Source organism: Heterocephalus glaber, unplaced genomic scaffold (assembly GCF_053883595.1).
Source record: "Heterocephalus glaber isolate CG9 unplaced genomic scaffold, H.glaber_assembly_v1.0 deba00001543, whole genome shotgun sequence".
In the NCBI taxonomy this organism is placed as follows: domain Eukaryota; kingdom Metazoa; phylum Chordata; class Mammalia; order Rodentia; family Bathyergidae; genus Heterocephalus; species Heterocephalus glaber.
In genome coordinates this window covers 3,982,074-3,996,757 of record NW_028258336.1, presented here as the reverse complement: position 1 = coordinate 3,996,757, position 14,684 = coordinate 3,982,074, and the positions used below count along the sequence as shown (strand labels likewise).

The 14,684-nt window shown below is 36.1% G+C and overlaps 1 protein-coding gene across 3 annotated transcripts in view; it reads right to left on the bottom strand.

The window, feature by feature from the left end:
- Nucleotides 1–14,684, bottom strand: part of Sgtb (small glutamine rich tetratricopeptide repeat co-chaperone beta) — a 49,314-nt gene that overhangs the window by 6,659 nt on the left and 27,971 nt on the right. For 2 of the 3 annotated variants that reach the window (XM_004862863.4, XM_004862864.4), the window contains exons 6-10: nucleotides 10,533–10,637; nucleotides 5,563–5,701; nucleotides 5,395–5,457; nucleotides 2,288–2,325; nucleotides 1,962–2,045 (exon numbers count right to left, since the gene is read on the bottom strand). In XM_004862863.4, the coding sequence (XP_004862920.1) occupies nucleotides 1,962–2,045; nucleotides 2,288–2,325; nucleotides 5,395–5,457; nucleotides 5,563–5,701; nucleotides 10,533–10,637 (429 nt within the window). The remainder of the gene's footprint in view (nucleotides 1–1,961; nucleotides 2,046–2,287; nucleotides 2,326–5,394; nucleotides 5,458–5,562; nucleotides 5,702–10,532; nucleotides 10,638–14,684) is intronic. The other variant, XM_004862866.4, reaches the window with a different exon arrangement.

The window sequence follows — 14,684 nt, the reverse complement described above, 5'->3', positions numbered from 1 at the left end:
AAAAGATAAGAAAGCTAGGGGCTGGGGATTTAGCTCAGTGGTTTCGCCACCTGCTGCGCAAGTGCAAGGACCCGAGTTCAATCCCCAGTACCTTAAAAAAAAAAAAAAAAAAGGTAAGGAAGCTCTGATAATAGTACACAGAGACAGGAAGGCCCCTAACTCCACAGTCCAAAGGAAAGTATACATCTAACTGGGAGAGTAAAGGGGGGGAAAAAGGAATCAGCACTTCAAAAATAATGCAATGACAGGATTCAGTACACCTTACAATAATAACTCTGTCAATGGTCTTAACTCCCCATTCAAAAGATACAAACTGGCAGATTGGATCAAAAAACAAAATGCAACCATATATTGTCTACAGGAGGCACATCTCATCCAAAAAGAAGCTCACAGACTAAAGGTGAAACGATGGAAAATGATTCCCCATGAAACCAGAGAATGAAAGGAAGTGGGAATTTCAGACACAGCAGACTTCAAGCCAAAATTGGTCAGGAGAGGCAAAGATGGCCACTATATACTGGTAAAGGGAACCATTCAAAAGGAAGAGATTACAATTATAAAATTAAAAGGCTTATGAACAGCAAAGAGACAACAGGGAAGAGATAACCTACAGACTGGGAAAAATTTTTTGCCCAGCTATTCCTCAGAGGACTAGCAACTAAAATATATATAAAAAATTGAAAATAATCAGACACCCCCCCCAATAAATGACCCAATAAAAAATGGGAAATTGAAATGAATCCAGTAAAGAACTTCCCAGAAGAACAAATGGTTAATAACAAGAGCAAACCAGGAGGTATCATAATCCTGGGTTTCAAATTATATTATAAAGCAACAGATTAAAAAGAACCAGCATGGTTCCGGCATAAAAAAAAAGACATGCAGATCAATGGAACAGAGGAGAGAATGCAGAAACAACCCCAGGGGCATTCAGCCATCTAATTTTTGAGAAGGGGGCCAAAAACATGCTGGAGAAAAAAATACTCTTTAACAAATGGTGGTGGGAAAACTGGTTATCCACATGTAAAAAGATGGATCTAGACCTGTATCTCACACTCTGTTCTAAAATAAAAATGTACCAATGACTTAGATATTAAGACAAACACTGAATGAGCTCAAAGATAAAATAGGTACAACTATTGAAGACAGGCACAAACACTTTCTGAACAGACCCTCAATTGCACGAGATATAACAACAATAATCAACAAACGGGAAAACTATGTAGTTAAGGCTGGCCTTGAACTCACTGTGTAGCCCAGGATGGTCATGAACTCGTGATCCACCCACCTCTGCCTCTTCAGTGCTGGGATAACAGGCATGCACCACCATACCTGGTAAAGCCCATGTTTATAGGAGCACAAGTCAAAACAGCTAAATCTTGAAAACAGCCTATATGTCCATCAACAGATGAACGGGTAAAGAAAGTATGGTACATATGCACAAAGGAATACTATTCAGCCATAAAGAATAAATTTGAGTTATTTGTAGAAAATGAATGCACTTTGAGACAATAATGTTAAGTGAAATGAATCAGACACAGAAGGTTAAATATTGTATGATTTCAGGCCGGGGCTTTAGCTCAGTGGTTTCGCTGCCTGCTGCGCAGGCACAAGGACCCAAGTTCGATCCCCGGTACCAAAAAAAAAATGTATGCTTTCTCTTATATGAGAAACCCAAAGCATAAAGAATTTATACAGCAAAATAAAAGACAATAGGAAACAGGGAGGTAGACTTTGCAGATGGGAAGTGGACTAAGGATAGAAGGAGAGAGTAAGAAAGGAAGGGAAGGAGAAATAAAAAAGACTGAGATGCAATATGTATGTTTCAACTCCCCACAATGAACGTGCATATTACATATTGCAAACACTAGTAAAAAAGAAACACAAAGACAAGAAAGCCCTGCCCTCTCAAATTGTAAAACATAAAATACATTTTCATTACTTCTTTTTTAAATACTTACGCTTGGATGAGACTAGATAGGTCAGTTAGGCCCCCAACTCCAGCAGCAGGTCCCCCAATGGCATTTGTCATCATTCCTGACATGCTAGAGTATGCAAGAGGTATGTTAACAAGATTAGCATATATTCTTAATAAGTAGGATAACTGGTCAAGAAAAACTCACTTAAATATACCCACATTATATAAGAAGTTAGGTCAAATAGATGTGACATTAAGTTCCAAATGACTGACATTCAAGGCAGGTTATCACTTTTGAGCAGATGTGCTCAAATTAGCAACCTGAGAAGTAGAAGGAGAAAATGTAACAAGCTCCTTTTATATACTTACAGCTGTTGAACTTGAGGGTTCTGCATTAAACTTGCTGCCTAGAATTGAAAAATAGTATCTCCTATTAAAGGCAGTTAATATGTAGGGATATTTGTTTCCCTTCCAGTTGCTGGAGTTGGAACCCAGGGCCCTGCACATGCAAGGCAAGCACTCTGCTACTGAACCCAATATGTAGGAATCTTTAACAAAGTGTTTTTTTAAGGTTGAAGAATGAAAACTGAAACATGTAAACATGTCTTTTTTTTTTTTACCATTATACCACTAGCTCCAAATAAACTCTTAAGAGCTCTTTGCAGTTTTAGTGTGCTATACAAAGTAGTGTAAATGGGAATATTAAAAAGGCACTGAAAAAACTGGTATTAAAAAGACATTGTACAGGGCCGGGGATTTAGCTCGGTGGTTCCAGCGCCTGCCTTGCAAGTGCAAGGTCCCGAGTTCAATCCCTGGTACCAAAAAAAAAAAAAAAGACAGTTCACAGTAAATATTCTTTAAAAAGTTAAAAAAAAAGACATTGCAAGGATAAAGATTATAGGCCAAACTATAAAAAAACACTAAGATGATTTGGTGGCAATTTACTTGCTACTACTGATCAGATGAATTAAGCCAAAAGGAAAAATAGAAACTAAAGTACAGTGGTGCCTCGGTTCACAAACTTAATTTGTTTTACAATTTGGGGGAAGATGGCTGCATTTGCGTCTGTGTAGGAAAAATGACCACAGTTGTATTTGTCACCTGATGTGCAGTTTGTAAATGGAAACGAAATTCTGTTGAATGCTTTTGTTTGAGAACCAAATTGTTTGCAAATAGAAGTATTCATGAACTGAGATATTACTGTATAAAGAATCTCCTTGTAGTATATACCTTTAATCCCGGCACTAGAGACACAAAGGCAGTAGGACTACAATTTGAGACCAGGTGAGGCTACATTGAGGTTGTTATAGCTTGTATCTAGATGTCCCCCCAAAGCCTCATGTGCTCATAGATGGGACTTACAAAGGTGGTTGGTTCTAGGGTATCTGATGTCGGGAGTAAATTGTGTGATTCTGGGATTAAGAATGTGTAATTAGGGCTGGGATTTAGCTCAGTGGTTCTGTGGCCTGCTTTGCAAAAGCAAGGTGGAGTTCCATCCCAGGACCAGGGAAAAAAAAGAATGTGTGATTACTAAATTAGTCCACTGATTGATAGTTCTGGGTGTGGATGATAGGAAGGCCCACCCTGGTTGTGGTTGGCACCACCCAAAGGGCAGGTAGCCTGAAAGGGATAAAAGGGAATTCCACTTTTGCCTCGCTATATGCTGCATGCTGCATGCTGCTGCTGCTGCTTGCTGCTTTGCCATCTCTTTTGCCTGCCCCCCCATTAACTGTTTCCCTCTGCGATACCCCTCTGCCATGCCACTTCACTTTGAAGCCAACCAACTATGAACTGAAACCTCTACAAACTGTGAGCTACAATAAACCTTTCCTCCTTTAATTTTGGGTGTTGGGTATTTTGTCTCTGAAACGAGAAAAGTAACTGAGACAAAGGTCAAGACCAGTCTGGACTACACAATGAGATTCTGTCTCAAAAAACAAGAATCTCCTATAGAGAAGAGAGAATCCACTCTGAAAGAGAACTTAAGAGATGTGACTATTCCATGGGGCTCTTTTGAGTAGACCAAAAAAGCCCATTTTGGTGGGTTTAAGATGAAGGTAGGATTCCCCACTTCCTTCACATACAGAACGGAGCTCTGGAACTCCAAAAGCTCTCTCCCAAGGTCTCATTTTTAATTTCTATCAACCTGAGCCTTTTTTTGTTTCCAGTGCTGGGAATCTCTCTAGGCATGTACTGAGAGCTATATCCCCAGCCCTGGCCCTTTTAAAATGTGTTTTTTAACCCTCATCTTTTGCAACTCTTACATGGTAGTGTCACACCTTATTTTGGTACATAGCAGTTTGAAGCCTGAGTGAAATCTGGAACTAAAAGAATTCCATTTTCACATCTTGCTACAGTAGCACAAGCTGAGTCCTACACGTGGGTAACCAGGTTAAAAAATGTCATAAAACTTACAAAAAGGCACATATTTGTCAGCAACTAGGTAGGATGACCAACTAACTTTGATTTGGTAGGGGGCTACAGATTGCTCAAAAGACATCTTCTCCTCACTGGGAATAAGTGATCTATGCATTTTAACTCAACTGAGGATTTATCAGATGCAAGACACATTTATTTGAAGGAAACAAAGATGAATAAGAACTAATTCCTGCCTTCAAGGAGAACACAGAAGGTTTATTATCCAAAATATACAGTCACTGAGAGAGCTTTATATGCTCAGGTAACATCCTAAACCCTCTAAATCAAAGTTACTGTATACTGGACCATTGTATGTTTTCCAAAAGACTGTTGGTTTGAAAAATAAAATACATATATATGAGACTTACATGAAAAATTCAAATAATTCTTTTATGGTTATACCCTCAACTCCAAATAAACTCTAAAGATAGAAAACAAGGCAGATACTACTGAGGACAAATTTAGGGAACTATCACAGCGAAAATCTTCAGACCTCAACTGTTAAATCTATCTTCCTAGGCCCAGTTTCATGTGAGAGAGTGGTTTTTTAACTTTTTGGATATTTGTACACTCCTGTGAAAATGTAATGAAAAATATGGTTTTCTCCCTAGAAACATGCAGATATCAACCTATACACAGATTTCTATACACCCCTTTAAGGAACCTATGAGCTTTCTGAAATTCATTTCTAGTTTCCTTCAGAGGAAGATGGACAAGGGAAGAATATCTGCCTTACCCTTTGCCATAAGCACCTCACTACTACCAACAGCACAAAAACTCCCTTATTTGTTTCTAAAAAGATTTGAAGCATATAGTCCCAGCTACTGGGGAGGCTGAGGGAAGAAGACCACTTCAACTCAAGAATTTAGGGCCAATTTGGGCAACAAAGCAAAACCCCATCTCTTAAAAATGTTAGGTGAAAAACAAAATGTTTGGTGAATGAGTTCAATCCCCAGTACCAAGAAAAAAAAATGGTGAAAAAGTTTTGGAATTATATTGCTCTATGGAAAATAAAACCAGTAGGAAAAACAAAAAACCAGAAAAGGAAATATACTTACCATACTAATGAAAGCTGGATTATTTATCAAGCTAGCCATGTCAAAGCTCAGTCCAGTTCCTGTCTGTAAAAGAGCTATATCTGAGAATCATTCCAACTACTACAATTTAATTTCAATAAATTGTAAAAGACAGAAAGTATATCACTCATTTCACACTTTAAAACTTACAGGACTAGATACCTCTCTTAACTTCTGTTCTGCTATTTTCAGATTTGATTTATAGGAATCATTTTCAGGGTCAAGATCTAATGCCTTTTGATAACTTCTAACTGCTTCTTCAAATTTATTCATGGCAGTAAGGGCCAGCCTGAAAGAAATACAGGATATAACAGTAGAAGAGTTATGCTAAAGAACATCAGGATACCAGAGAGTCAAAAGGTTTATCTTAGTATTTAATTCTAATCCAAATTACAATTAATTTGTTGTTCCATGGTTTATAAGACTGTCACTAAAATTCCCTCTAACTCCACAATTCTGTTAGTCTGAATTCTTTCCACTCTGCTTGGTAACAACCTTGGTTGTCCCATATGGATAATAACACTTGGAGATGAACCTTCTGAACTCTTCCATTTTTAAAGCCTGACATGTGAAGTCATTTGCTTTACATATGCCCAGCTCTGCAGAGATTTGTGCCAACTAATAATTCCTGTGGTCATGTAAATCCATGATGATAATACCATCTTAAAAGACTCCAAGACAGGAATGTGGTGTGCATCTGTAGTCCCAGCTATTGAGGCAACTGAGACAGGAAAATCACCTGAGCATAGGAGTTTAAAGCCAGCCTGGCCAATATAGTAAGACCCCAGCTAAAAAAACAACAATAATGTAAAAAACTCTAAACTATATTTATGCTTCAAAATATCCCACAGTCTTTCTTCCTAGCAAAGATTTTGAAAAAAAAAAATGTCAATTTGCTGCTTAAAAAAAGTCTGGGGTATCAGATGACTATTCTTGAACAAGACATGTTACTTATTAAATAGGTATAATAAAAAAATAGGTATAATAAGCATTGTTTACAACTCAAATATCAAATTATTATCCCAGGAATATGTCAAATACTTAGTTATTAAATTTTAATGTTTATCTCCAATTATTTATAATTTGTTGGAAAATTACTTCAAATTAAATAATGGTATATATGAAGAGGTACTATTAAGGAATTTTTAATAAATGAATCCAGTTCATTCTTTTCTGACTTACCTTATAGTAAGGTAAGTCAGATCTGGATAAAATACAGTGTCAACCACAGAGAAATTCTCACAACCTAATTAGTTTTCTACCAGTCAACCCTGAGATATATTTCATAAGAGTCCTCAATTAATCAACAGTCAATAAATATTTACTGAAACTCTACTATGAACAAGGTACCAATACTGAGAACTGCATAATGAAAATGACAAAGTTTAAGAAAACCTGGGCCGGGGATTTAGCTCAGTGGTTCCGCCGCCTGCCTCACAAGCGCAAGGTCCTGAGTTCGATCCCCGGTATCAAAAAAAGAAAACCTCACTGTACCTGGGGAGGACAAGCAACAAATAAACATGCAAACAAAAGGCAATATTAAAGATAATAGACAGGAGAGCTACTCAAAAGTGGCCAAAATGAAGCCAGTAATCCCAGCACTCTGCAGGCTGAAGCAAAAGGATCACAATGAGTTTGAGGCCAGCCTGGGATACATAATGAGTTCAAGACAGGCCTGGAATAGACCATCTCAAAAACAAAACAAACAAAAAGTGGCCACATTGAAAAGACCTGGATCATATGCAGAAAATAAGTCATAGGGAAAATAGGGGCAGGAGGAGCAATAAACAGATGCTGCAATAAACAGAAAGGTCTTGAGAAAGATTTAAGGTTGGTTGGTATGCTTAAAGTACAGAACAAAGGCTAATAATAAAGGAGCACAGAAAACAAAGTGTGTCAAGAGGTGATGTCAGATTATCAAGGAGCACTGTTTGGAGCTTGGACTTTAGTTGCCATAGAGTGATGTGTTCTCAGTTATGCTTTATCTTTTTTTTTTTTTTTTTTTTGAACCAAAACCTTTTTTGGTACATTTTAGATATACATAGTGATAATATTGATCATAGGGAATTTGTTCCTGAACATGATATGTCTTGCTGCTTCTTTTTTTCCCATTCCCCTCCCCTCCCTTTGACTCTTCTTCCCCTCCTTAACAAAAGTTCTGAGTTATGCTTTAGAAAGCTCATTCTGGCTTCTCTGTAGAGGATCAACCTGGGTGATGTATGGAATGGAGGCAAGGAGACCACTTAGTAAGCAACTGAAATAGCCATGTAAGAGATAGCAGTTTGGATTAGACCTATAATATAGGCCTAAGCTAGTACTCAGAGGCCAAGATAGTGCTCATCATCTGGATCCAAGATATACATGGAAATTAGAAGAGACAGGACTTGTAGATTCAGTGCATCATATGTAACAAGAATGTACAGTTGGCCAGGTGTGGTGATGCACACTTGTAATCAAGGATCACTGTGAGTTCAAGGTCATCCTGGGCTACATAGCAAGTTCAAGGAGAGCCTGAACTGCCTAGCAAGACCCTGTCTCAAAAAACAAAAAAGGAATGAACAATGACTCCTCAGCTTTTGACCCTGAGCACTGGGTACATGAATGATGATGTAATTTACTGAGGTGGGAAAGATTTAAGAAAGGAACAAGAGTTCTGTTTGAAACACTATGTTCAAAATGCCTATTATATATCCAAACATAATAATGAAAAGTAGTTGCATATATGAGTGTGGAAGTCAGATATAATATGAGCGTGGAAATCAGATATATACCTTGAGGTCAAACAACATATACTGTTGATTCTAAGTCATAAAAATTAAGTTCCATAAAATCTCCATGAGCAGTGTATTAGCAAATACAAAATAATTATTCATAGGGAAAGCATTAGATTAGGTTCCTGTGGACTTCGGCTCACATTTTCCCCAACTGATCAATACATAACCTTGTTTTATATGCATTTCTGTTTAAAGAAACTTTAGTATGCAATATTTATTCATTAGCACAGAACTCAAGGGCAACATCACTAACTCATGCATGAACGTAGCTTAGTTCCACACATGTATTTTTTTTGTTTGTGTGGGGGTTTTTTTCGCATGTATTTTCTTTATAAGACATGTTACAGCTTCTTGCACTTAGGAACAATAGATGACATACCGATGGGCTACTATAAACAGCAAAATCACAAAAATTAGCATCAAATAGACTGTTTTAGCATAAACTGACAAAGAAGAACAAGAGCTATTCAACCTCTGCTGAGATAGTGCAAATCAGTACTGTACAACCAATTTTTACCACTTGTGAATGTCCATGAATGACCACAGAAGGACCATACATCTACACTGAATTGAGGATTACAAATAAATTTTAGCAAATAGGCAAATTCATAAATACATAATCTTCAAATAATGAGTAACAGATGGAATTTAAAAATACGGGGTAGAATGAAATTGGAAAAGAGGACAGAAAAGAAGCAGCAGCAGAGGACAGAGCCTTGCAACATACCATTTTCAGAGGCAGTAAAGGAAGAAGAACCATCAAGGGAGACTGGAAAAGAGCATCCAGTGCAGTACAAGGAAAACCAGGCAAGTGGGAAAAAGTATAGGATGAAGTCTTTCAAATATAGGTTAACTGCACCAAATATTAAAAGATAGGTAATGTGAGGATACAAAATATAATATTAGCTTTGATAAAATACAGACAACTTGTGACCTTGAATAAAGCTATCTTGATACAGTGACTGTCTTCGGGTTCTCCAGAGAAACAGAACCAATAGTATCATGACAGAGATATATAGAGATCTGTTATGAGATACTGGCTTTACACAATTATGGAAATTTTAAAAGTCTCACTATCTGCCATCTGTAAGCTGGAGGCCCAGGGAAACTAGTGATGTAGCTGCAGTCCAAACCTGAAGACCTGAGAAGCAGGGAAGCTGATGGTATAAGACCAGATCAGACTCTACAGGCTCAAGATCAAGGAGTGCCAGGGTCCCAGGGCAGGAGAAGATGGATGCCCCAGCTCAAGCAAAAAGAATGATTCATCCTAGCCCTGGCTTTTTGTTCTGTTTGGACTATCAAAGAATTGCATGATACCCACTCACATTGCAGAGAGTGATCTTTATTCAATCTATAGATTCAAATGCTAATCTCTTCCAGAAATGCCCTCAGAAAGTCAGAAATAATGCTTTATTAGCTATCTGGGCATCCCTTAGTCTAGTCAACCTGACAAAGAAAATAAACCATCACAGCCCTATTAGAATTGGCTAAAGAAAGAACAAGAGATGATAAAGATAAGACAGTAAGTACAATCATCAAGGGCTTCACACACAAAGAGGAACTAAGATATGAGATTGTAGCTGGGGAGGAACACTGGGTAAAAGATTGGTTCCAAGGAATGATTTTTTATTACTATTTCACATACCAGCCAATATCATCTATTAGAATAAGGGAAACTGGCAGAAGTTAAAGGGGATAATTAGAAGTGTGAAAGTACAAAAGGATAACATCTTAAAGCATGAGTAGAAGGTAATGGTCTTAGGTAAGAACCCTTCCTTTTTTTTTTGGTACCAGGGATCAAACTCAGAACCTTGGGCTTGCGAGGCAGGTGGCAGAACCTCTTAGCTAAATCCCCAGCCAAAGAACCCTTCAATTTAACAAGAAAAAGAAGGCAATCTGTGTAGATATAAATGCAGGTGGACTGGCAGACTTGGAATTAAGAAGATAAATAACTTATTTTTACAATGAAGTATAAGGCAGTATCATTAGAGGGAGATAAAGAGTTATGAAATAGTCACATCAGAGAATAGAAAAAAATGAATGAAGAAGAAAACAGTAGGAAGACTAACAATACTGAAAGCCTATCTAAGATATTTGAGGTCATGGTCATAAGAGGAGTCTACTTGTATGATGTATGATTTTCTCAAACAATCAGTCAAAAAAAGAAAAACCAACCAGTCATCTCACTCTCGACTCACAGGAATTAGAGTCACTTCCTCCCTTACATTATATTTATCTTACTAATTCTGAAGGTGGAGTATTAAGCAGAAAATTCAAAATTAAGCCAATAAGAACAGTATATCTAATACAACTCGGTACTACATTGAACATTTTCCTAGAACTTACCCCATCCTCCCATAGGCCTTGCTGTACTTTGAATCAATTGCTATTGCTTTTTCACAATCCTTTATTGCATCTGTGTAGTGACTTAATTTGCTTTGTGCAGCAGCCCTAAGAAAAAGAGGAAAAAAATTTTATTATAAGCAAGTTTCAAGGCACTAATTTGGAATTTCAGGTACTAAAAACCCCTACATTTTCCTTGTACTAATTTGTACTTTTTATCCCATGTATTGCCTTAGTAAGTTATGCAACTATCTATCCATCCCATAAACATGAGCCTACTGTAGGTGAAGTAATATACTCAATACTGAGGCTACACAAAAGAAATAAGAACACCGAATTAGTATGTGAACAAAAAACTTCTGTCCATTTTATACCAGAAAGTACTTGAAAGTGTTTAGATCTATATTCAACAGTTTGTTGCTTTACGTCTACAAATGCTACTGTGAATATCTAGTTGCTTTGATATTAGTGGAAATGTCTATATTTCTTTTATAACTTGCCATTCATCCAAGAAAAATTGGCTGAATTCCTGTGAAGCATAGTGCTAGGTGGTATAGGAGCTACAAATATATATAAGCCCCTGCTCTTCATCTGAAGAAAGAAAATAAATATGCACAAAAGTTAAGACAGAACATGTGATAAACCCCTACATAAATGCTATACACTGTGGTAAGTGCTAAACATTTAGAAAAAAAAGCATAAAACACATAATAACAAGGAAGTATTCAGGCCTTCCTTCTAAGCAGAACCCCAAGCATCAGTAGGATATTTAAAAGTCAAAATAGAAGACTAGAAAAGAAAGACTTAGGCAAAACAACTGCATCAAATGATTAATTTTTAGCACATAAAAAAGTCACTTGTATAAAAAGTAAACTGTAGTTCATCTAGTAAGCTTAGTACATTAAAAATATTTTTATTAGTAATAAAACTGTGAAATAAATTTTGAAAGCAAGATTTAGATTTGGTGTTCTGAGCTTCCAGCTCCTAGCAGTCAGCTGGCTAAGGAAAATGGCAAGGAGTAGTTGCCAAGTCTACAGGCTATTAAGATATCTATAACTATAAGAGTTTCCAAGAAGTCCTAAAATTAACCTAAAATTTTATTCAGCATTTGCATTAGATATGTAAGCTTTTCTAATTATTTAATTTAAATAGCATGCTCTATTATGAAATTTCTCAGAGAAGATAGTGTTCAAATGCAAAACAAGGACATTATTATTTTAGCTTAACAATAATTAAATAAAAAGCAAACATGAGTATTGCCAAGAAACTCATTTAATATAATACTTATAGACCAAGACTGTTTGTGAGCTCTAATCTGTTTAAAAATAAGTTAGTAGGCTTATATTTTCGATATTCACAGTTAAAAGCAAATGTGCTCTAAAAATAAGCAATTTTCTGATAACATAACAGATCATATCATTTCATAATAATTTTAAATACATTTATTTAAAAGTCTCATATGCTAATTTAAGGGCCGGGGATGTAATTCAGTGGCACCGTGCCTGCCTGGCAAGCGCAAGGTCCTGAGTTCAATCCCAGGAACCAAAAAAAACCAAAGTCTCATATGCTAATTTAAAACATTATGTATTTTCATATGATTATAGGGAATAAAACTGATACACAAACCACAGCTTGGGGATTTCATTCTCCACAACTTATTTGGATTTTCTATTTTTCTGGTATAGACCATTAGAATAGATTAATAAAGGAATATTTTTAATGAAGAGAGGAAATGAATGTTTCCAGTATGGACAACCCAATTCCTTACAGATATAACTTTTCCCTTCCGGTAACAACTATAAATTTTATACAAAACGCAAAAAAAAAAAAAAGGCTAGAAACAGATTAAGTTACCACAAGTAGGAAAATGACTAAGCAAATTGTGATACATTCAAACAATAAAATGCTACTGAAAAACAAGAATGAGTTACTGATATATGCAACATAATGGTTGAATCTCAAACACAAAAGGTCTTCTATTGAAAATTACGTATTATTCCTGAAAAATAGGAAGAAAAGGTCCAAAGGGGTAGGGGTAGTGGGAGGGGCAGGGGAAAGGAAAGAAGGGAAAGGAAAAACGATGAGAAATGGAAAAAATGGAAATAAAGTCTTTGTAAATAGGGAAGGGTGGAGGGGGTGAAGGGAGGGCTAGGAATGGGGAAAAAATAAGAACCAAGATACATCATATAAAGGTACAATTCCCAATGAGAAATGTAATTGTATTGTATACCTAAAATGTACCAATAAAAGAATTTTTAAAAAAAAGAAAATTATGTATTATTCCTTCATATAAAATTCTAGAACAGACAAATCTATCTATGGTAGGAGTGGGGATGAGGGGACAGTGATCTCCCCAGGTAGATTATTATAGCTAATTGTGAAAGAACACAAGGAAATTCTTGGACATCTGATAGAAATTTTCAATATGTTATGAGAGGTTTGTGGTACTCACTTCAGCAGCACATATACTAAAATTAAGAGAGGTTTGTGTTACATAGGTGATATATTTGTCAAAATTCAGTGAAAGTACATTGAAATTTCTGTTTTGTTGTATGAAAAGTTTACCTAAAAAGAAAAAGAAGTGAACAAATTTTGAACTCTAGTTAATAATATGCTACATATTTAGGAAGAAATTGTACAGATGGTTACAATTTGTTTTGAAATGTATCAAAAATAAGAGACTAAAATAGATAGAGGATAAGTACACGATATAGCAAATATACTGAAATACTAATGGCAAAATCTAAGTTTGGAATCCTTCAACTCTGAAATTTTTCATAATAAAATGTTAGAAATTAAAGAAAAAAGACATGACACTGGATTAATTCAGAATAAATCCTGTTAGACTAACATTCCTCTTTATTATTTATTTATTTATTTAATTATCTATTCATTTTTATATTTTCTTTTTTGAGGCAGGGTCTTGCGACATAGTTGAGGCTGGCCTTGAACTCACTATGTAGCCCAGGCTGGCCTCAAATATACAGCAATCCTCCTGTATCAGCCTCCCAGTGCTAGGATTACAGGTGTGTGCCACCACATTCTATTTTAATAAGGTTAGTACTAGACTGGTAATCAGAAAAGACAATTGAGAATATGTTTGGAAGCTGGTACCTTTGGATCTATCTTCATATTCTGATCAAGGTAGGAAATGGGCCACATAAATAATAATAATAATTATTACTTGTATACAACACTCTACTACACACTTTCCTAGTACTTTAAATTCTCTGACCTCTACAAAAACCCTATAAAATAATTACTACTATTCTACATACTTTACAGATAGGAAAACTAATGCACAGATACATTAGGTAATTTGTTAAAGGTCACATAACTAGTAACTGGCAGAAGCAGATATTAGACTCCAAAAAGTCTGGATCCAGAACTCTGCTCTTAAGCCTTCCCTGTGATATCTCCATTCGTTAGCTTGTAACTGGCATAATGTGAGAGATTGTATTCTTCTCATTTTTGTGTGTTATATGAAACTGGGAGCAAGAGCAAATATATTACTTAACAGATTCATTATCCAAAAATATTACAGGATAAATAAATAGAATGTTACAAGACACAATTCTATAGGGATAATATCTTGCATTACAGTCCAAACAACCACCTCTACTTCCAGTGATAGTAGTAGTACATGTTTGGTAAGAATCTGTCAAATTAATATATGATTGAATGATAGGATAGGGAAAATTTGTGAAAAAGGAGGACTTCAATCAATCAAAAGCCAAATATAAACTTAACAGTGAAACACTTCTATTACTGCAGAAAGTTCTACTGGAAATTTATATTAAACAGAATAACTTAATGCAGGAAATTCATTACATAAGATGACAGAAGAGCTGAGAAGCCAAAGCAGGGGTAATACAGCCATCTAGAGGTTAGCAACAGCAAAGAACCATTACCTTCTCTAAAACACGACAAAGCACAGAGACCAAAATCCAAGGTCACGTGGCAAAAGCTGAAAACAAGGCAGGTGCCTTTAAGTGGGAAATAAGGATATGAAACAAGCCCTGTTTTAACATACACACTGCAATATAAAAACAGAGGAAGGGGAGCAATACTCGAATTTCTGTCCTTCTACCCTTCACCCTCCTACCAGCCAGCACCCGGTATAGCTGAGGCCAAACAAAAGACAGGTGGTAAAAG